This window comes from Rhipicephalus microplus, unplaced genomic scaffold (assembly GCF_043290135.1).
Source record: "Rhipicephalus microplus isolate Deutch F79 unplaced genomic scaffold, USDA_Rmic scaffold_16, whole genome shotgun sequence".
Classification (NCBI taxonomy): Eukaryota; Metazoa; Arthropoda; class Arachnida; order Ixodida; family Ixodidae; genus Rhipicephalus; species Rhipicephalus microplus.
Window position 1 is genome coordinate 11,751,481 of NW_027464589.1, and position 23,923 is coordinate 11,775,403.

Below are 23,923 nucleotides of genomic sequence, written 5' to 3' on the forward strand. Positions count from 1 at the left end.
AAAATTACCTGAACAGATGACTTCGCAACAATTGCCACACCACCACTCCTACAGGTTCTATCTCTTCGAATTATTTTGCAGCCGGGTGGAATTAGGTATTTGTCGCTAACTTCATCGTGTAGCCAGGTTTCAGTTAAAACAATAACATGTGGGAAGTGTAACAAAAGAACCAATTCTAATTGATTAGTTTTATTCACTATACCATGTGCGTTAATGTTCAGTAACCTGACAAGCCTTTCCTTGACTTGTCAAGTAGAATGTACATTGGCACAAAAACCAGAAGTTATCACATGTTGGTTTGTTGTTTCATTTCAGATAAATACATCATTATCAACCCGTAGCTTATCGTGCTGAAGTGAAACTTTCTTCCCGGGTGACTTGTCATGCTTCGCACTTTCCCGAAATAGCTTACGTTTCTTCAAAGAGACTTGGGAATAGTCATTGTGAACAAAAATGTTTGATCTCTTCAGCTTTGAAACATTCTAAAAAATCGCTACTTTCTCGTTAAAATCCTGTAGAAACAATATTACTGGACTTTTAGATCCAGTCCTTCCAAGTCTGTGAATACGGCCAATAGAGATGCACCTAACACCTAGCCTATTTTTGAGTGTTTCAGTAATAACTTAACGCTTCAGATCAGTTTCTGTCTCGTTTGGCTCTTCAAGGATACCATGAATAACTACGTTGGAGCGCCTACTTCTGTCTTCGATATCGATGAGTTTGCTAGCGTGATTGTTCACAGACTCCTGAAAAGTTTTTACCGAGTTTTCAAGACAGGCCAAGCTAGCCATATTAGATTTCAGATCCGAGACCTGGACCTGAAGCTGCTTAAACAACTCTCTCGTCTCAGCTATCATCTTTTCTGTTTTAGTTTTCAAGTCCGCTAATTTATTTTGTAGCTGATTCTGATTATCAAGAATTTTGTGCATTAATTCAGCGTTAGTGGGTCCCGGATTTTCTTCAACATCACCACTAAGCAACAGTTTTAGTGCACAAGAACACTCATAACAAATTTCACAACACTGTCGTGGGCACGGCAGAACTAGCAAGAAACGACAGTCGCTATAGTAAACGTAGAAGAGCTAGAACAAACCAGCAAAAAAGCAGAAGAACGGCTTTGTGAGTGACATGCTTCGGCCAGCCCCACCGTGCCCACTGAAGATAAACTGATGAACTGATTCTTTTATGCGGGGACGCTAGACGACGTCACGTATCCAGGGGGCGTTGTAATGATTGATATGTGGGGTTTAACGTCCCAAAACCACTATATGATTATGAGAGACGCCGTAGTGGAGGGCTCCGGAAATTTAGACCACCTGGGGTTCTTTAACGTGCACCCAAATCTGAGCACACGGGCCTACAACATTTCCGCCTCCATCGGAAATGCAGCCGCCGCAGCCGGGATTCGAACCCGCGCCCTGCGGGTCAGCAGCCGAGTACCTTAGCCACTAGACCACCGCGGCGGGGCCAGGGGGCGTTGTAGCTTCCTTGAGATGGGTGGCAATTTCCGTTGGATTAACATTGTTCCATGTCGGCGCCTCAAAATGGTCCTTCAGCTAATGAAGGGATGTCATATTTCACCATGTGGTTGGCGAAGAACTGATGGCCTAGTGACCCAGAGAAGCAGGTACTGTAAAAAGCAGAAGAACGACTTGGTGAGTGACACGCTTCGGCCAGGCCCACCATGGCCACTGAAGTTTAGAATGGCTTCCCCGCTGTGGCCGCATAAGGGTCTCCTAACCTACGTACGTCAGATATTGAACTTCCGTGTAGAGGCAGGGCGACCATTGATGTCCGAACCAGCTTGTGCTCATTGAACTGCGGATAATACTGGTAATAGAGTTTACCTCCAGCTCTCTCGCCCCGTATATTTTCGCCATTTTTTCGTGGACGACGGAGTGAGCGACTTCACGAGTTCATTCAATGATGTGGCTTCAGACGATGGGAGAAAATTTAGGAGGTGATGCAGCATGCTTGCTGGTAAATAAGGCAGACTGTTGATGAAGTCTGCCTATTCAGATTACTTCCAGGTCAACACACAAGAACACTCCAGACATCGCCATAATATGTATATACCACCCCTAGTCCCACGTAACGATTGCTTTAAGTTCAGTTACTTTCCACGTGCTATTGAAGATTGGAATATGCTGCCAGAGTCTATAATTGGTTGTTCCTCGCTTACATCATTTGAACAGAATCTAAAACGTTTATTTTCCGAATAACAGTGACATATGTTTTTTTTTTTGGCGTGTGTGTGTACTTTTTGTTGGTTGCATGTTTCTGCAGTAGTTGTCTTTCAAATCTTCAGCGCGGTGCAAAAGTGCCGCCTCAAATGCGTCATGTACTGTTCTGCGCGTATGTATTGCATCGCATGTGTGTTCCATTTATGAATGTTATGTATAACTTCGAGTTGCTGGTCACAATAATACCGAGAAATTATCTCGAGACCTGTACGGTACTTCTTTTTGCAAATAATTGTTTGTACTTCCACCCTGTAACGGCCCACTTCTGGGCTAACAGTATAAATAAATGAGATGAAATGAAATGAAGTAACTTCTGCATAGTAGTGGCTGCAATCAGAAACTCCACCAAACTTTTCGGAGGACTACGCAGTAGACCAGCGAAAAATTGCTCTTTTACGCTTCGCTTCTAAGAGTTGAACGCGATAGTGAAATCCGGCCCCTAGTGTGCCCTTCAACTGCTAAGTGCATACTTGTAGATATTGTAGTGGATCATAGCAACGGGGTGACCGGCACGTGAGGGGTAGACCGGGAAAAGAGAATGACGAAGACAGTGTTGTGTTGGATTGTGTTCGAGTGAGTGGCTATTACATTGGCTCTTCGAAAACTAAATTATGAGCAATGAAAAGCTATTATTATTTCGGATTTTTTGTCTGTATGTACACATCTAACGTCCGCAAAGCAGTCTCCTCTTCTCAGGATATTTTGGTCTCTCGTACCGCATAGCCTATCAGAAGTTCGGTTTATTTGGGTCCCCGGGCATGCTGGAATTGTACTAAATTAAATAGCTGATTCGCTCGCTTCGGCATCTTTAAGTTTCCCGGTAGTGCTAGTAGCCCCACAGTTTCCTTTTATTGCTGCCGAACGATTCAAATGCCTGTTAATCTTAAAAATCAACGAAACGTCTCTCCTACAATGTGAAGAAGCCCCGCCGCGGTGGTCTGGTGGCTAAGGTACTCGGCTGCTGACCCGCAGGTCGCGGGTTCGAATCCCGGCTGCGGCGGCTGCATTTCCGATGGAGGCGGAAATGTTGTAGGCCCGTGTGCTCAGATTTGGGTGCACGTTAAAGAACCCCAGGTGGTCGAAATTTCCGGAGCCCTCCACTACGGCGTCTCTCATAATCATATGGTGGTTTTGGGACGTTAAACCCTACCAATCAATCAGTTACAATCCGAAGAATTTCGGCACTTGCAATTCACATGGAACACCGCAAAATGCCTTTCCCGTCAATGTGAGGTGACCCTCACAAGCTTTCGCTGTAAAGTTCTTCGGTTAAATGTTTATCTCAACAAATCAGGATTTTCAATAACTAACCTATGTGCAGTTTGCAATGAACCGGAAACAATTGATCACTTTCTTCTCACATGCCGCCGCTTCGCCTCACTGCGACGAATAATTTTGAAAGACCGATTGGTATGCTCGGATCGCCAGTCAATACATCCACACTACTATCGTTTGGAGCCAGTCAGTTAGGTGTGGGCCGCAGTGCTATTCTGTCAGCGCTACATGAATTCATTCAGACAACCGGAAGGATAGGCTGCTAGTGGTACTGCCAGATATGTCAAATTCTTTGTCACTCTTCCTCATCCTTGTTAATTTGTTTTATATATTCTGGTTTATCGCATTCTTCTGCACTTTTTCACGTTTTTTAAAGGAACATTATTAATGTTGCTATCTAATTTCTCTTTCTTTTTTAGCAAGCGTTGTAAACAAATTATCTATTATGAGGTACAGGGTGGCCAATCCCCTATGTGGGTATGAACCAACATATCCTAGGCGACAAGACAAGACGAGTGAGTGGCTCTTGAACGTTACATTTGGTGGTGTACGTTACACTACCTGACTGCCTGCAACCCCTTGTTTCACAAGGTGAGGCCGACAGACGAGCACTTATGTAAGATTTCGAAGCTCGCTTCGCTACCCGCTTGCTCTCTCTTGAGGCAATACTTTTTTGTAGGCTAGTTGGTTCATACGTGCAAAATTGAATTGCTGCACAAACTTGAAGAAAAACAAGGGAGACAGGAAAGAGCGCAGTCTACCAACTGTTTATTGTCGTTTTTTGAAGCCAATATAAACGCATGCTACGCTGCGCTTCCACGATGCGCACAAAACCAAAGACGCCGCAAACAAAGCCGGCCCAAAAAAAAATCAAATCAAAATATACTGCCACCACAATGACAAAAATGAAAAATGGCAAAATACAAAAGTGATACCCACCACAATCTAAACTGCGTAATCCCAAGGTGTGCGTTCATCTTTTTTATTTAAAATTTATTTTTTATAATTTATTGCACCAAACATCAACAAAGGCATGAAAAAATGAAACAAATGAAAACGTGCTCTAGAGACTTTTGTTTAAAAACACTAAAAATAGCACTTGACACTAAATATAACAATAAATTAACAATTTTATATTCACTCCAAGCAGCTCCAATTGAGAAACCCGGAGAAGCAGTACGCCGAGAGAGTCAAAAACTATAATAACATAAAACCTTACAAAACAATACGTAGCGTCACATGGTAAATAAAACAAGAACACTATTGAACAAAACAAAAGAAGAGAAATGGAAGAGAACACAACGCAAGGCGTTAGCCACAACATTACACATGACCGTGTAGGAAGACCATTTTCCTGTCTGAAAGTGAAATTGAAGGCATGCTTATGCACTTGTCATTATATTGGCTGATAAAGTACGCTTCGATTATCCCCTTTCGGTCTTTTCACGTGCCTTAGATATGACTGACACATTTTCGAACCGGGGGGTGCAACCGCATGTTCTACAGTGGAAATCTAAATGACCACCATTTTTTCCTTTTATGGCCAGACTGTGCTCACGCAAGCGTTCGTTGAGGCAACGCCCCGTCTGCCCTATGTACACCCTCCCACACGACAAAGGGATCAGATATACAACAGCAAAAACACACCTAATGAACACGTTCGCATGCTTTTTTGTGCATTTTGCCTTCTTCCGTTTACTCATTGACGAGCAGATCTGACGTAACTTTGTTGGCGCTGAAAACAGTACATCCACACCGTACCTATTAACCACCTTTTTTACATTGTGGGAAACACTATGTAAGTAAGGCATAACATAAATAGGCCTCCTCTCGCTTTCTCGACGCTTGGACCCCCGCCCTTGTATTTTTTAAGAAGGCTTTCACGAGCGTTAGCTAAAAACTGTGCTGGGTATCTAGCTGCACCCAGACGAGCTACCTGATTCTCGAAGCTTTCAAACATCAGATGGGGGCAAGACTTGTCGAGGGCTTCCGCACAAGCTGACAACACATTGCCCCTCTTAATCAACTTCGAGTGCGCGCTATCAAAAAGGAACAAGCTTTTCTTCGATCGCGGATTGTATTTGAAGCAGATGTGCTCCTTGGCAAACTTCAGCCGTAAGTCCAGAAACTGAATCTCATTTTCGACTGGCCTTTCGTGCGTGAACTTCAGGCCACTAGAGTGTCTGTTGAAAACCTCAAGGACACCTTTCACAACACCTTGTACCCATTCACATGGGACATTCCCAAGCAGGATGAGGTAGTCGTTCACATACCTGAAGGTGCGAACGACATCCAAATGGGACAGCTCATCTTTCAGGCGTTGGTCGAAGGCTGCCAAAAATATGTCACTTAGAACAGGTGCGACTGCAGATCCAATACAAATTCCAGCTTTTTGAACGTAGGTACCCTCCTGGTGGCCGATTGTAGTGGACTCAAGGTAGAATTTCAAAAGTTCCAAAAAGTTATTCACGAAGAAATCATGCTTGTTTTGGAAATTAACTTCACCGAATTCTTCGATTGCACTCCTGACAGCATCAAAAAGCGCGCCATGTGGAATTGAGTAAAAAAGTTCTTCCACATCAATTGAAAAAGCCGTGGACGCCACTGGTAAGCTTTCCTTCAACGTAGAAACGATTTCCAAAGAACTTCGCACTAAGAAAAGGTCACCGTTGTTAAGAGAACCAAGTATGCCTTGTAGGTACTGTGAAACTACCCTTTGCCAGCTGCCCTTCTCGGATACAATGAGGCGTAGTGGGTAGTCACACTTGTGCGTCTTGCAGGTGAAAAATGACTGTAGCGTCACATTGCTTGTTTTTACCACTTCTCTGCAAAGCGCATCAAGGTTCATTTCTTTCAACAGTTTTTGTACTATAGTCTTCCGTTTCTTTGGACAGAAATGCACCTCCTTGAAGTTTTTGCACACTGCATCTAGTGCCTTGTCCTCGTACATCCGTTCAGGAAGAACCACGAATCCTCCCTCTTTGTCTGAATCGTAATCTCAAGGTGTGCGCCCATCTTTTTTTATTTAAAATTTATCTTTTATAATTTTTTGCACCAAACATCAACAAAGGCATAAAAAAATGAAAAAAATGAAAACGTGCTCTAGAGACTTTTGTTTAAAAGCACTAAAAATAGCACTTAGCACCAAATATAACAATAAATTAACACTTTTATATTCACTCCAAGCAGCCCCAATTGAGAAACCCGGAGAAGCAATACGCCGAGAGAGTCAAAAACTGCGTACTGCGCTCTTTCCTGTCTCCCTTGTTTTTCTTCAAGTTTGCGCAGCAATTCAAGTTTTCTCTCTTGAGGCCACACTCGCCCAACTTGCCCCGGTGGCGGATGTCGTCGCCGACCTAGCTGCGTGGCTCTCTGTCATTGAGGAGCAGTCTGGCCTTCAGCAAAGTGTGTCCACCGCGGTCGAACGAAATGTTCCTCTGTCTGCTCAGCCTCGGTTTTTTCGGAGCACAACTTTCACCACCCACCTTCGAAGGCACAACGTCGGGGGCAGCCTTTTTGGTGCAGTTCGATTCCGTTGCTGTCCTAAACGGCTGATCAGTTCAACGTGAAGCTCAGGCGCTTGTTGTCGAGCTCCGTAGCGCAACCGTTAAATGCCTCTAGTACATCCCGCATGTCGTCCGCTCGAACTATGAGGCTCTGGTCCTTCTGCAGAGGCATTTAGAGGGGATAATTGTAAAAAAAATATCACAGCTTCAGATGCCTCACACTCTGAAAAAAAAAAAAATCTGCATTGTTATTTTTTCCGAGCCCTTCAATTGTTCATTCTCAATAAATCCTCCCAATTTTTATCAATTTCTTCGGCGGAATGACATGTCAAAATCTCAGCGCTTCAACCTCAGGTGTGGCCATAGTTACAGATACTTTATTTGTGTGCTCGTCGTTCACTAAAAATAGCGGTTCTAAATTACCACATGGCCTCGGCTCTTAAAACCCGAGATATTGTTATTTTTATTATTCCCAATAATAACATCAACTTTTCATTTTCTGTTTCCTACCCACGTAACTTTAGTCACATTATTCTGGGTACCGGGCCACAAAGGAACAAAATCAAACGAAAATGACCAAATAGCGGACACTCCGGCGAATGGTGGTCTCGATGGTCTAATATTCTGAATTATTCTGACAACAGCCCTCTCTATTCGTGACAGATTAAGAACACATGCATTAAGTTGTGTCACAGAACGAGCGCTAAAAATGGGCGCGCCGCCAAATTCTTGCGGTAACGCGTGGAAGAGACGCCGGGAGGTCAAAAGAAAAAAAATTACGGCATATTCACGGGGTGAATAATGATGAATGGGCGAAGCTCCGGAGGGATTCATCGGTAAACTGTGAATCTTCCGTGTAATTCGCCCAGTCGATCATCATGTAAAGACGTGAGAAACGCTGTGTGTGTATATACACAAATCAACTTTTATTTGTTCTGAGACGATGGATGGCTTGCGATGTCCCTTGCCTCGCGCGCTCGCACATCGGAATTCTGTCTGCGAGCGCGCGCTGCTGCCGCCTTGCGCTCTCTCCGCTGTGCAGCCTTATCCATCCGGCGACTCCGAGCGCGCGCCAACAGCGAACGTATTTTATTACAACGCTCCCCCTAGCGTACGTTGCCGCACTAAATCGAACGATTGCCTTCAACCAATGACACGCGCCATATGTGACATCATTCCTATTTTATAGGATCTCGCGTCTTTCATCAACTACAAGTACCACTTTCTAGTTTGTAACATCTTGCATCTTTTCATCATCAGCTACAAGTACCACCATCTAGTAAACACAACAAGAACTAAACGAGAGGTGGCTACATACAGGAGACGGTACCGCCATCTAGTGAACACTGCAAGAACTAAACTAGAGGTGGCTACATACAGGAGACGGTACCGCCATCTAGTGAACACTGCAAGAACTAAACTAGAGGTGGCTACATACAGGCTACAGGGGACGCACAGCCCACGCCCTAAGGAGCTTCGCCCCTAAAAAAAACAAACATCCAAGGCTCCCCGGGCGCGCGCTCTCCCCTTGGAAGCGTGGCTTCGCCGACGAACCTCCTCACCCCACATCGGCGGCCGAGATAGCCCGCGAAAGTTCTAGAACGAAAGGGGCGTGGTCATACCGAGTTGAGTCATCGGCCGCGGAGGGCATTCAAACCGTCTCGCACTCTCCCCAGCCTTCACTGCGTATCGAGCCGACGAAATGACGAGAACTTTCTGGAATGTCGTGCGGAAGGTATTTAACCGAGCAGCGGAGACGAGAAAGCAGGAGAAGACGGAAGTTAACGCCAGAGCGCGTAGTGATTCCGCCGTGTAGTCGGCGAAGGTTTTGCCCGTAGAGACAAAGCGGGAGAAGATGATTTCCACCTGAGGGGTGACGACTCGAGCTACAGGCAAGAGTGTGTGTTTACCGCTATTGAGCGAAGACGCGTGGCAACAGCTGCGTGTGTGAAGCCGACGTGTTCGGCCGAAGAAGTTTGAAGCTTGGAGAGTGGCCTATTGAAGACGGGAGGTTTCCTGGAAGAGAAACTTCGGCGAGGTTTCCTGGAAGAGAAACTTCGAGGGCAGCGGAACGACAACAACGCTGGACTTTGAGTGAGTGATTCTCGGAAGAGTATCATTCAGACTTTTGTTCCAAGAACTTTGGACTGAATAGGTTTTCTATCTCTTTAGTCTTCAAGTGTCTTGGTTGTTCAATGCATGCGACTGCATTGTAGTGCGTATTGTGTCTGTGTCCGTTGTTTCGAGTGTGGCTGATTGTACTGTGTAGTACGTTGTTTGGGGTGTGACATATTGTATTCAACTATTGCGGAGTGTGCGTACTTGTGCATTGTATTTTGATCTGCCATTATTGAGAATATAATTCTGTTTTGTTTACCAACTCTCGGCTCTGACTTGTTCTTTGGGCCACAGCCGGCGTCCGCGGGCGCACCAAAAAGGACCACTTCTAAATTGTCCACGCTTTCGTGGTGCTGTTCGGGGGGCCGATACTTCGGCTCTTGGAATTAGCCCGGCGATTGCCTCCCTAATTAACGGGACGTGTGTGACAATTAATCTGGCGTCCGCGACAGGACCTTTTGGTGCACAGTGTGTCGGGTAGTGAGAAAGAGCCTCGAGAGTTGATAGTGCTATCGGGACGATTTTGTGTGTTGTGCAGTGTTCTCGTTAACGAGTGCAGGGGAGTGTTCCGATAGACTGATTTAGGCACATGCTTTTTGCACGCGGCAAGGTTCTACTTGCGAGTTGCGAGACACCATGGATCTCGAAAAGTTAGTTGCTCGTGAGAAGATGGGTCTTTCTGGCGCCGAACTACGGAAATGGGTAAGCCAGAAGGAGAAAGAGGCGGTGGAGAGAGAGAGGTTGGCAGCTGAGAGAGCCAAGGAAGAAAAAGCAGCTGAGATGGAACGAGAGAGGTTGGCAGCTGAGAGGGCGAAGGGTGAAAGAGAGCAGCAGTTGAAGTTGGAGCTGGAGAGAGAAAAGCTGGCCGCTGAGAGGGCGAGAGAAGAAAGAGAGGCAAAGGAGCGACAGCTGAAAGAAGAAAGAGAGCAGCAGTTGAAGTTGCAGCTGGAGAGAGAAAAGCTGGCCGCTGAGAGGGCGAGAGAAGAAAGAGAAGCAAAGGAGCGACAGCTGAAAGAAGAAAGAGAAGCGGAGATGGCTGAGAGGGAACGGCAGCGGCAGCAAGAGATTGAACTCAGACTTGGGCAGCAGCAGCGGCACAGGAAAGGCGCGTCCTAAAACTACATTTCTACGTTTACAGTGTTTCCTGCCTGGCGAGGTTTTGGGCAGCTGTCTCGACACGTGCGAAGGAGTAGCCGGTGACCGGCTGCGCAGGACGTTGCGTGGAACTCTCAGTCCGCGTCAACTGTATTAGGAATCTCGGATCGCGAACGTACACGTGTCTGTAAGGCTGTCATCAGCAAGCCGAGCGCAGAGGACACCACACGTGACGAAGACGCCCCCCTGCCTTCTAGCAGCTTTAAAAGGAAGTTCCACTGACGCCGTCTTCACTTGGGCAGCAGCAGCGGCACAGGAAAGGCGCATCCTAAAACTACATTTCTACGTTTACAGTGTTTCCTGCCTGGCGAGGTTTTGGGCAGCTGTCTCGACACGTGCGAAGGAGTAGCCGGTGACCGGCTGCGCAGGACGTTGCGTGGAACTCTCAGTCCGCGTCAACTGTATTAGGAATCTCGGATCGCGAACGTACACGTGTCTGTAAGGCTGTCATCAGCAAGCCGAGCGCAGAGGACACCACACGTGACGAAGACGCCCCCCTGCCTTCTAGCAGCTTTAAAAGGAAGTTCCACTGACGCCGTCTTCACTTGGGTAGCAGCAGCGGCACAGGAAAGGCGCGTCCTAAAACTACATTTCTACGTTTACAGGTTTGTGAATCGCATCACGTTCTTATTATTTCTTAAGACACTACACACTTAACTGTGCCCTATACTGTTGCCCAAGAATTTGTCACCATGAGCACTGTTGCTAATGTACCTTGCTTTGATTGTGGCTTGTGTGTTGGTTCTGATGATGATTGCATGGTGTGCAGCGAATGCCTCAGTTCTTATCACATAGGAACTTGCTCAGGCATAAGTGAAAGAACATTTAGAGCGAAATCCGATGCAACAAAAAAAACAGTGGCGTTGTCCCACATGCAGAGGGGCACGGGCAAAGAAGGTTGTCGATCATCCCAATGTTTTAGCCATTGCAGAGTTAACAGAGACAGTGAAAAACCTGAAGGATACTATTGCCCATATCGAGGCCAGTGTCCAAATGCTGTCTGACAAATATGATGGAGTACTTACAGCCATTAAGGAGTAGGATAACAAGTTGTCAGATATGAAACGGAAAGTTGATTCCGCAGAATCAAGCTCGAACACTAAACAAATTCTAGACATAAAAGGTGAACTGAACGAACTAGAGCGGCATAACAGAAAGCTGAATCTCGAGTTTCATGGAATTCGTAAGACTGAGCACGAGAACTTATTGGATAAGGTCAACGCAATTGCTGCATCAATTGCGATGCCCGCTCTGACAGGAACTGATGTTACCGCGATACACCGCCTTCCCTCTAAGGCGGAAAGGACCCCGGGCATCATTGTACGTTTCTCACAACAGTCAGTTCGAGACAGCTGGCTACATAGTCGTAAGAAACTCAGGGATACCAAATCCGAAGTGATGATTCAAGAAAACTTAACCAAACAAACGCGAACTCTACTTCGGGAGGCAAAACAATGGGCGCGAGAGAATGACGTCCGTTTTGTGTGGTGTGCGAACGGTAAAGTTCTAATGAGACGCAGAGATGGTTTTCCTGCCGTTCTGGTGAAGAGAAAGGAAGATTTCTCTAAATTGGCTTGAAAAATCAGAATCGTTCATAACTTTACTTTTTAGGAATCATGTTCATTTTACCATCAGATCTACATAAATACATTGGAGACAACTATATGCCTGGCATAAAAATTTTTCAGCTAAACTGTCAGTCCGCCAGAAACAAATATGCATCGCTAAATTCCTTGTTTTCAGAGCTTCATTTCCGCTTTGACATCATCATGCTGACTGAAACTTGGTACACAAATGATGATAACCCATTTTCTATGCCTGGTTATAATGTTTTCTGTGTTAATCGCACGCACAGTAGAGGGGGTGGTGTCTGCTTACTTGTAAAAGAAACCTTTGATTGTCAACTCTTAACAGAATTTTGTTATTCAGAGCCTGATTGTGAAATGCTGACAGCTGTCCTAAGCAATTACGTCATCTCAGTTATGTACCGTCCTCCATCTGGAAGTATTACAACTTTCACGGCTCGTTTGGAGAGCCTATTTCACCACGCTATGCTCAATAACCATGTAACTGTTTGCGGCGGCGATATTAATATTGACATGCTGTCTAATGGAACTTCACAGCATGAGATGACGTGTTTGTTTGATAGCTTTGGATTGGCTAACATGATTAATATGCCAACAAGAGTTACTGCCTGTTCATCTACATTAATTGATGTCTTTCTCACGAGCATTAGTTCTGAGGATACTAAAGCTGGGACCATTTCATGCGACATTAGCGATCACCTTCCCATATTTTTAGCTATTAGGCAACGAATAAAAAAGAAACGACTTTCCATACCAGTGCGTTCTATAACATCCAAAAATCTTGAAAATTTTCGTCAGGAACTAATTAATACATCCTGGAACGATGTTCTCGCAAATGACAACCCGAACATTGCTGTCAATACATTCATAGAAAAATTCAAGGAGGTATATGACCATAACTTCCCTCGAATTACCCACCGCCCATCTAAAAAAATTAGGAAGCCATGGATCACACGGGACCTGTTGCATCAAATCAATGAAAAGGATGTAATGTATAATGCATTTCTCGTCTCTCGTGACCCACAGCTACTTAGTACCTTCAAAAAATTTCGCAATCGTCTAAATAAGGACATCCAAAAGGCTAGACAAAACTACTTTCATAACATTTTTATGCAATCAGCTGGAAATTCTGCTTCCACTTGGAAAAACATCAATAAAGTGTTAGGAACACCCACCTCAAATAGCGTAATTACGGAAATTACAATTAATGGTTGTGTTATTAATGGTAGTAACTTATCCAATACATTTAACGATTATCTAGTAAACTTAGCTTTTCCAGAAACATCTCTTGATGCGACATCATACGTTTCCAATAAATGCTCAAGTACTATGTTTGTAAGACCTACATGTGAAAGCGAGGTATATAAAACAATCATGCGGCTTAGAAATAGTAACTGCTGTGATTGTTTTGATTTTCAAATCAAACCAATTAAATACACCGCCGAAATAATTGCCCAACCATTTTCTGAAATCATTAACCTTTGTTTGGGAAAAGGAATTTTTCCTGCAATACTTCAAACTGCTAAAGTGTGCATCTTGTACAAAAAGGGAGATAAAAATAATTTAGCAAACTATAGACCCATCTCAATTTTGCCAGTATTCTCTAAAATAATAGCAAAAATTCTTCACTCCCAGCTGGCAGAATTCATTAACAAACATAATATGTTATGTGACGCACAACACGGTTTCAGGAAACATAGATCGACTGAGCTTGCCCTCCTTGATCAGAAAGAGTTCATTCTAAATAGCATAGAATGTAAACAACTAGTACTCGGTGTCTTTATCGATTTCAGTAAGGCCTTCGACTCTCTGAATAGACTATTACTTTTACGTAAGCTGGATTTATACGGTGTACGAGGTGTTGCTTTAGACTTGCTCGACTCATATCTAAGCGAAAGGAAACAATACGTGTGCATAAACAATTTTTCTTCGGTGACTAAACCAAATTCTCTTGGAGTGCCTCAGGGCAGTATTTTAGGTCCATTCCTGTTTAATTTGTATATAAATGATATTGTAAACATAGACCCTTCAGCAAAATTCGTTATTTATGCGGACGATACAAGCGTATTTTTTGCACATAACGATACTGACCAGTTGATTCAAAAAGGAAATAATATATTAGAGAAGATATATAAGTGGGCATGTTCCAATGGACTATTAATAAATGCGGAAAAAACCAAAGCGGTTATATTTCGAGCAAAAGGCAAGCAGCTACAAGTAAGTTCTCCGCTCTATCTTAATAACAGTCTGATTGAAATAGTTGACAATGTCAAAACATTAGGTATCGTATTTTCAAACAACATGCTATGGGATGCACAAGTAGAGCAGGTGGCAACAAAAACGGCACGTGTACTTGGTATAATTTATCGCAACAATTATCTACTTCCATTAAAAACAATACTTATTATTTATCATTCCTTATTTATGTCCTATGTAAACTATTGCTTTATAGTATGGGGTGACACAACACAAACAAATATTGAGAAGCTTACTAGACTTCAAACTAGATTTCTGAAAATTATTGCTAAGAAAGAACCATATCAATCAGTTATGTACATGCAACAAAAATATAAACTAATCAGTTTTCAAAATCTTTACAGTTACAACATTTGTAGGACTATAAAAAAAGAGCTGAAGCAAAAAACTGTACTATCTGACTTAGCCAACCTGCAACCTTCGGAAAATAAATACGATACCCGTAAGCATAACCTCTGGTTAATACCACGATCACGCACAAAGTATGGTGACCAAATGGTACGCAGTGTTATTCCCAGAATGTTGAATTATTTAAGCAGCAATGACGTAAATATAGAAACCATGACCACAAAAAATATTGCATCTCTGTTCTTATAAATTGTATTATGATGAAATCTACCCTTTTGTATCCGTTTGACCTCTTATGTATTTTTCAACACATGTATACACAGCCTCTTCAAGCTACTGATGTTTTGTTCTTCTATTCGTAGGAACTGTTGTATCCTGTTTACGTTCAGATTATGTAATTATTTTATTCCCAATAGCATGGGAATTTCTGTACATTATGCTTTTGTTCTCATTTGTATGCCACTGCTTGTGACCCATTTATTTTTAGGTAGCGGGAGCTAGTCAAGCTGTTTTAGTGCAGCTTTTACTCCCGCCATCCTTCATGTTGTACCAGACATGAAAATAAAGATTCAATTCAATTCAATTCAAACTCGAACGGCTCCGGTTGCAACAGCGAAGTGAAACTCCCGTCCAACCTAGAGTTGAAAGCAGCGAACGGGAAGATCATGGCTTCCGCTTGAACCCAAGCAAGCTGCTCGTGGCGTTTGATGAAAGGAAGGACGACCTTGACGCGTACCTTCACCGATTCGAGACAATTGCGAAGAGCCAGAATTGGCCGGAACATCAATGGGCAACTGCTTTGAGTACTTGCTTGAGTGGTGAAGCGCTCAGTGTGTACGGTAGGCTGACGCCGACCGATGCAGCCAACTATGCCAAGGTGAAAGCTGCTTTGCTGAAGCGATTTAGATTTACTGTAGAAGGATTCCGGGACAGATTTCGGACAGGAAAGCCAGCTGATGGTGAAACGGCTACGCAGTACGCCACCCGACTTAGCCATTATTTCGACAGATGGATTGAACTTTCCGGGACAGCGCAGGAGTACGATGAACTTAGAGAGCTCCTAATTAGAGAACAATTTCTTACTAGTTGCCACCCAAGCCTGTCGCTGTATTTGAAAGAGAGAAAGGCTGAGTCACTTGAAGGAATGCTTGAATTGGCTGATCAATTCTTGGAAGCGCAAGGTGGAACTAATTTGGCCAAGGTCAAGAAGCATTGTCCCGATGATTCGAAGAAATTGGCTCCCGAAGAAAAGAAGCGTGCACCAGAGGGCATTCCGCGATGTTTTCTGTGCAACCGAGTGGGTCATCGCGCGAAAAACTGTCGAACAATCTTTACGAGCCCTACGGCAGTAAAATATTTTAAGTGTGGTCAGACTGGCCACAAAGCAGACGCATGTTGAAACGGAGCGAGTCAAACTCACCAGGTATCCTGCGTGCAAGCGGCACCAAAGACCGATAATAATGTCGTCACTGATGGATTCGTAGAGTTGAAAAATGGGGAGAAAATTCCTATTGTGGGTGCTGTAATGTCAAATCAGCCAACCGGTGTCACGAAGGGAATGCCAACGCTGCCTGGAAAAGTTGCGGGCAAAAAGGTTATGGTGTTAAGAGATACCGGCAGTTCCACTGTTATCGTGCGGAGAAATTTGGTACGGAAAAGTGAGTTAACAGGCAAAACGAAACCCGTTTGCCTAATTGACCGTACGGTTTGGATGCTTCCCGAAGCAGAGATTGAGGTGGAAACCCCGTACTTCAGCGGGAAGGTTACTGCTTTATGCATGACGACCCCCCTTTACGACCTTGTCATCGAAAACATCGCCGGGGCGCGAGGACCGAATGATCCGGAATGTTTGGGAGAAGACCCTAAGATAGAGCCCTCGCCAACCCAGCGACCGCGAGATACAGTGGAGGAGCATCCCATGACGGATCTCACTAGAGCCCAAGGTGAAGCCGCGGCGCAAGAGACAGCGAATGAGAAGACGATCGTGTTGAATGAGTTCACGCGGTGGGCAGCTGGACGTACGTCGGCACGACCCCAACCGACCGACAGTGTAAAGGAGACGGAGTCGGCCAGCCAGGTCAAATGTAGAGATATGAACAAGCTGGTAAATAAACAGACCGGACCCGTCGAATGTCATGACCCGTTAGCAGGGTCAGAAGTGACAATGATGGCTGAGACGCTGCCTCAGATACCGTCGTTGGAAAAGGCTCGCCGAAAAAGAACAAGGAAAAACAAGAAGAGATCGAGCGAGCACCGCAAGAAAGGACGCAAGCGGAGCTCGAAATACACAGGATAGGTGCTGAGGTCAAATCAGAATGTGTTTGGCAGCGCTGAGTGCCATAGGTTGTGTTAATGTTGTGTTATCCTGTGTCACAAGTGTCGAAGTGTTTGTGCTGTGATGTGATGTATAGTGTTGTATTATTGTTGTAATGAGAGAACTTTGTACATTTTTATTATTGGGAATGTGTGGTGGAGTGTTGTACTCATGTGCCTGTGGTTATATTTCATTTGTTGTGTAATTGAATTACAATGTACAATTGTATTGAGTGAACTATTGCGAATGTAACGTGTCATGAGCGACGGACTATGTTACAGTCTTTGAGTGTGTGGGGACTGTTCGCGCTCGTTTGTGTGGTTCTGAATATTATGAGATAATATTCTTAAAGTGGGGGGCAGTGTCGCAGAACGAGCGCTAAAAATGGGCGCGCCGCCGAATTCTTGCGGTAACGCGCGGAAGAGACACCGGGAGGTCAAAAGAAAAAAAAACAAAAGACAAACATCCAAGGTTCCCCGGGCGCGCGCTCTCCCCTTGTAAGCGTGGCTTCGCCGACGAACCTCCTCACCCCACAACGGCGGCCGAGATAGCCCGCGAAAGTTCTAAAACGAAAGGGGCGTGGTCATACCGAGTTGAGTCATCGGCCGCGGAGGGCATTCAAACCGTCTCGCCCTCTCCCCAGCCTTCGCTGCGTATCGAGCCGACGAAATGACGAGAACTTTCTGGAATGTCGTGCGGAAGGTATTTAACCGAGCAGCGGAGACGAGAAAGCAGGAGAAGACGGAAGTTAACGCCAGAGCGCGTAGTGATTCCACCGTGTAGTCGGCGAAGGTTTTGCCCGTAGAGACAAAGCGGGAGAAGAAGATGATTTCCACCTGAGGGGTGACGACTCGAGCTACAGGCAAGAGTGTGTGTTTACCGCTATTGAGCGAACTCGCGTGGCAACAGCTGCGTGTGTGAAGCCGACGTGTTCGGGCGAAGAAGTTTGAAGCTTGGAGAGTGGCCTATTGAAGACGGGAGGTTTCCTGGAAGAGAAACTTCGGCGAGATTTCCTGGAAGAGAAACTTCGAGGGCAGCGGAACGACAACAACGCTGGACTTTGAGTGAGTGATTCTCGGAAGAGTATCATTCAGACTTTTGTTCCAAGAACTTTGGACTGAATAGGTTTTCTATCTCTTTAGTCTTCAAGTGTCTTGGTTGTTCAATGCATGCGACTGCATTGTAGTGCGTATTGTGTCTGTGTCCGTTGTTTCGAGTGTGGCTGATTGTACTGTGTAGTACGTTGTTTGGTGTGTGACATATTGTATTCAACTATTGCGGAGTGTGCATACTTGTGCATTGTTTTTTGATCTGCCATTATCGAGAATATAATTCTGTTTTGTTTACCAACTCTCGGCTCTGACTTGTTCTTTGGGCCACAGCCGGCGTCCACTGGCGCGCCAAAAAGGACCACTTCTAAATTGTCCACGCTTTCGTGGTGCGGTTCGGGGGGCCAATACTTCGGCTCTTGGAATTAGCCCGGCGATTGCCTCCCTAATTAACGGGACGTGTGTGACAACTTGACTACGGGAAGTATTTTATCACACACCTAAATGAGCATTGACACCTCTTGTTACCTTGGAGTACCAATTCCTGTTCAGCACGAAAAGTAGTTTAGTTACTTTTATAAAACCATCCCAAATTTAACTATATTATATACGCACAGAGATGGTGTGGCTACTTACCGTCTTTGCTAGTCTTGTATCAACAATGACAAAACTGAAAATATTTCTTATCTTACATCCACTTCAATTTATTGAGGGGAAACATTTTCAAAACAGTGTGTTAGGTTTCGATTAGGTTTCGTCATTTCAAATATTCTACTTTTGAGAGTCCTTCATCGTCATTGTCAGCGAGACTTCCGCTTTACGGTGAAATTTTTTAAAATTAATCTGGGTGGTGTGGACCTGAGCTGTCTAAATTAGCGTCATTAGTTTATTTTAACTAATATATGAATCATTGACCATACAATTCTTATGTGAACACTCTTCTATAATTATATCGTTTCTTGGCCAGTCCCGAAGAGTGGGCGTGAGCCATACATATAGGTAATCATCGTCATCATCAGAAGGTAGAGCAGCTCTAACACGTGAAAAAAAAACATAAATGATGACAAGAAACGAATAGCGAAAATCAAAGTGGCTCTGTCTCGTTTACTTCAGTGCGCCTACGGTTCTTACAAGACAAGAAAGGTAATCCTTAAGGTTTGCGATAACATCAAGGGAAGCATTTGGTGGCCTGTAAACGACACCAGTAAGATATTTATTATTGCCAATATACACTTTACAGAAGATTCTTTCTATGTCTTGAACGTCTGGCATTTTTACAACTCGTGTATTATTCCTAAAAAGAATAGCAACGCACCCTCCCCTCCCATCTCGATCCTTACGCAAAACTCTGTAATTTTCCGGCACAAACTCATTATCAAAAACATCATCTCGTAGCCATGTCTCAGTTGGTAATACAATATATAGGCCATGTGCTAAAAGCATGCCTTCCAAATTCTCAGCCTTATTAACAATACTGCAGCAATTTACATTTAACAACACTAAGCATCGTTCATCTAGTTTCCCTGAAGCTAGATTTGGTTAAATAACTTACATCTTTTGTCCTTATTATCATCCCGACAAAACAACTTTTCATCAATGCTTAATTTATCAAAAACTAACTTCACTTCAGATCCACTTGCACGCTCGCGTGGTGAACTTTGCCACAACTTTTTTCTGATATCACGAACACGAGCGGAAAAGTCTTCACTTATCGACAGCTCGGTGCCCTTCACCTTAGAACACCTCTGTAGAATAGCTACCATCGGTAATCAAGTATTTTTATAAAAACTGGGCGTTCTTTGCCAGTCTTTTTTCTCAATCACTGACATCTTTCTATGCCACTGACATTCACTCCCAGCTTTAATTCAAATAAGTCCTTTTTTATTATTTCAGTAGGGTCAGCAGTCGTTTCATTAGCTTCTTTTCTAGGCCAAAAATAATCAAGTTATTTCGTCGACTTCTGTTCCCTAACTCCTCAATTTTTTTGACCACGAATTCAAAGTCTTTCTCAAGCCGTTTTGCTCTTTGCTTTAAGTCGTTTACATCTGTTTTCAGTTCAATCAAAAGTTTTGTATGTATTTCGACTGAACTCATCCTTTCAGTCAAGCTAGCACCTTCTTTTTCAAATTTTTGTTTTTTTAAGAAGACACTGTTCATCATACCAGTCATGCGCTTTTGTCCTGAAAGAAGCTGCTGCAGTATTTCTATATCCGAAGGGGCAGGGGTTGCTTCAATATATCCGGAAACGGACAAATCCACACGAAAAGCCCAAATGCGTGAAAAAAAGCTACCAGGTGGGACGTGGCAGCAACACTAAAAAGTGGTTATTACTGCGCTAACATGGCACAGGGAAGTAGGAACTAACCTGCACCACAAAGACGAATGGTTTGGTGAGCATTTCGCCTAAAGTGCCGCTGCCTGGCCCCTGAAGTTCGACGCAGGTACGTGGCTTCTTATAGCCTTTGGAATACCCGAGGTTGCTGACGTCACCGATGTTGGCGCATGCGTTGGAGTCGGGGTTAAGGAAAGGACGGCTACTTCGCTAAGACAACGGTTACCACGCAGCGGAATCTCGATGCCATGAAGACCCAGTCATGTGATGGGTCTGTCACAACACATGTGTTGTTATGGCGCCCCAGGCGTGTGCCATGATTGCTTTTTAATTGACCATTGCACAAGTATGAACGCTAAATCTTGAGCAACATTGGTGGGCGCCATGGATGGGGTCAGCCGTTTCAAGTACCCAGTGCCATTAAGAGTGGACAAACAGACAAGTGTACAAACAGACAGGCCAAACTTTTTGCATCAAAGGTCCCAAAGAAAGACTACTGTCTTTAAAATGACACGTAGTTGAGCTTCGTGGCGTCATCCCAGTGGTTGTTCACGCTTACCCGTTCGTATTCGGCGAGCCAGTCTTCAACATCCTCCTCCTGTGTACCGCTCAAGATTGGTGAGTCGCGTTGACGCGATGGGCCAGGGCAGACCAATGTGGGCATCAGGACAGCAGGTTGTTGCTGCGCTTCATTTGGTACTTCACCTGGCATCGCAGAGGCAGGCTTGAGTTTTCGGCGGCGAAGCTCCAGGTTATCGCTACCCAGCACCTCCACCACTTGTTACGGAGGTTTAGTGAGGTACACAGCGACTGGGAGGATAGCAGCAACAGCAGGCAAAGCGTAGCCAGGGAGTGAACAGCCTAGTGAGCCAGGCGATGACAATGAGCTTCCGCATGTGTCTACCTTTCGCTCACAGTTCAATGAAATAAGTATCAAATACTGTCACAAAAGAAAGTCACTTGAACAGGCTATCGGTGATAGATTGACGTTAAGCGATGACAGAATGGTACTGAAATAAAAAATAAAAAACATCAACGAAAAAGCGGCCGCCACGTGCGAATGTGATTCGACACCACTGGCAGAATTCGATGCAGCACCACCATTTGTTTTTGTTTTTTTTTTCCAGTGATTATCGAGCAGCGGTACATTGGTTCCAAACTTGAGGCAAACAAGCAATGCGCGCTAGGTTTGTTCTTTAGTTCATGAACCATTATAGGGTTTGGCTCACGAACACTGCGCTGAAGGCAGTCTAGTGAGCATCGAACACATTGGCACATTGTATGTATAGGCGGAATATTGAATGTGTAGCACATTGAATGCATTGGCGAAAAGCACTTGTTAGCGTTGAATTTTCTTTTTCGTTGTTTTATTTACTCTGTTGTATAGGGCTGACATGGGTACCTGTTCCGAGTAATTCGGCAGTAAAGACAATATGCATGTGGTTACGCCTGAACTTAGCCTCTTAAGGGATACTCTTTGAACGGCGTAAAGTAGCATTGCGGCAACGAAACTTGTGTGTCATCGATTAATATTCCCGATGAAAATATGCTCATCAAGAGATCGCCGCATAAGAACAGTAGTTGTGGAGCTCAGCTTCTGACCAAGAGCTCGTGGGTTTGATCCCGGCCAGCGCGGTCGCATTGCGATGAAGTCGAAATGGTAGAGAGCCATGAACTGTGCAATATCAGTGCACGTTAAAGGACACCAGATGTTGAAAACTTTCGGAGCCCTCCACTGAGGCATCTTTCATAATCATCTTGTGGTTCTGGAGCGTAGAGCCCCAGATAATGTTATACTGATCAGGAAAGCAGAGTAAAATAAAGAAATAACGTGTTCAAAAAGTGTTGTTTTGCCTCCTAAAAATAGTCCTCAAATTTTGCATGCCTCTCGACTGCATTATCGACGAGCTTCCCGAAATTTTCACTCAACAACGGCAAGCATGTTATCAACGCGAGACGTTTTTTTTGTTCAATATAAAAGTGACGTGTGCTGATAATTCAAGGATGCAAACGCACTCCAGCAGCAAAGAAGCCGATGAAAGATATGTCGTCTGCTCCCTCCATAGCTATGACACAAGCCACAACGCCGACCCAATTCCAACCTAAACAGCAGTTAGGTAGTGAATTATGCTTATTTCTGTTGTGACGCAACTTACTGTAAGTGAACTGTCGGAGCGCGTGCGCATCGTAGACCGGCGTGGTTGTTCCATCATTGTTTTTTCTAGTGAGTATAATGCGTGTTTGCCCGACCTTAGGGAATACGCACATCCTATATACGTGGCTCAGAACACCGATGACAAAAAGTGGGTGCGCTAACAATGCGAAATCCAGAAACATGCGAGAAGCGGACAAAAAACCAAAGAGAGAGCAAGAGCACGTCAAAAATTTCCGTGTTTATTTAAGATGGCCGCACTGGCATGTGCCCCGCGCTGTCGGCTGCTAGCTGCCCGAAAGAAATCACTTGGAGGGTCCCGGGCCGCCCACAGGCCACCAGGCACGGAAAAAACGAACACGCTTCTGAGGGATTCCTGACCAGTGGGTGGAGCTTCCAGTTGGTCCCCGAAAAAAACAAATGTGGCGCCGGCATCTGGGGCCGTACGGAGCCGCCCGGGACCTATAAATCAATGAAGCGCACTGTCGGCCGGCTGCGGCAACTAATTTCGCGCAAGAGCAGAAAGTGCTGTGGGCGGTGCTAGTTTGTTTTCTGCTAAAGTTGTGGCCGCGCTCTCGATCACCGCGAAGCGTGGCCGAAGTCCCAGAATGCTAAAAATGGTCGCTTTTATTTGATTTTGAAAGAAAGGGACAGGAATGATCTATAATCAGATAAATATCGCCTGACACATCAGCTGGATTGTTGCCTTTTATTCGCCATTTCGTTGGATTCGCCACTTTTATTCGCCACTTCGAGAAAGGTTTTTAGTGCCACCACTCAAAGGCGCTTGTATTTTTTGTTTAGCTTATACGCACTGCAACAGCTCGAATCTGCACCAGTGCACATAACGTACGCGCTGCAAAAGAAAAAATACATATTTAGCAAGGCTAAGCTGAAAAAAAATGATTCGTTAAGAATACATGCTTTTTAAACACCGAAGTTATGAGGTAGTATTTTGTATAATATAATTTCCTTTCAATTGTGCCACAGCTTTCCATCAGAACATGGCCATTCAGTCTGCGGACAATTTTCAAAGCACAGGGATGGCTGGCTTCGCGGCGATGCGGAGCGCGGCACCAACTGAAGCAGACGACAAACTAGCGCCGTCCACAGAGTTCACTGCTCGTGCACGAAAGTATACATATTGTACAGGAGCATAGTGGCGCCAGCTCTGTGCCAGCGTGAAAGAAGACGTTGACGTCCGTGTGGCTCGTGCTTGCCGGGTTCCTGCCATTACCAGCTCCCCGATTTTGCCGTTCGGACGTGGCGGAGTCAACGGTGCTACGTGGCTCATCGGAGATCAGCTCATCGTCGAGCGGCAGGATCTTTGTAGCTAAGATTTGGTTTGCTTTTCATTCCTCGTATTTCTTGTTAGTTTCTCTCAACTGAAACGTTGTTGCAGCCCTTTGGAGGTCAGGCAAGTCAGAATTTTCTGATGTCTTTCTCATCACCCGGCCAAGGGCACTCCCCTTGGCTGGCCTCACTACCGGTCAAGGATTGACCGCTCGATACCTTGCTTCGCAGTGGAGACAGCTACGTCCCTGTGGCTCTGGTTCCTACAAAAGGGGGTTCCATTCCAATGAAGAATT

The 23,923-nt window shown here is 44.8% G+C and overlaps 1 protein-coding gene across 2 annotated transcripts; it reads right to left on the reverse strand.

Annotated features, from left to right (window-relative positions):
• Positions 1-4,266: 4,266 nt before the first annotated feature.
• On the reverse strand, positions 4,267-23,904 carry LOC142784970 (uncharacterized). Of its 2 annotated transcripts, none has more exons than XM_075883386.1 (2): positions 20,742-23,904; positions 4,267-7,184 (listed from the first exon to the last, which is right to left on the reverse strand). In XM_075883386.1, exon 2 carries the CDS (start codon positions 6,466-6,468, stop codon positions 5,296-5,298), a length of 1,173 nt encoding a protein of 390 aa, XP_075739501.1. In that variant the 5' UTR covers positions 6,469-7,184; positions 20,742-23,904; the 3' UTR covers positions 4,267-5,295. Both variants share the same exon structure in this region, with proteins under 2 accessions (XP_075739501.1, XP_075739502.1).
• Between the last annotated feature and the right edge of the window lie 19 nt (positions 23,905-23,923).

Coding starts and splice junctions, on each gene's coding strand:
- LOC142784970 (XM_075883386.1), bottom strand. CDS start 6,468: ATGTACGAGGACAAGGCACTAGATGCAGTGTGCAAAAACTTCAAGGAG.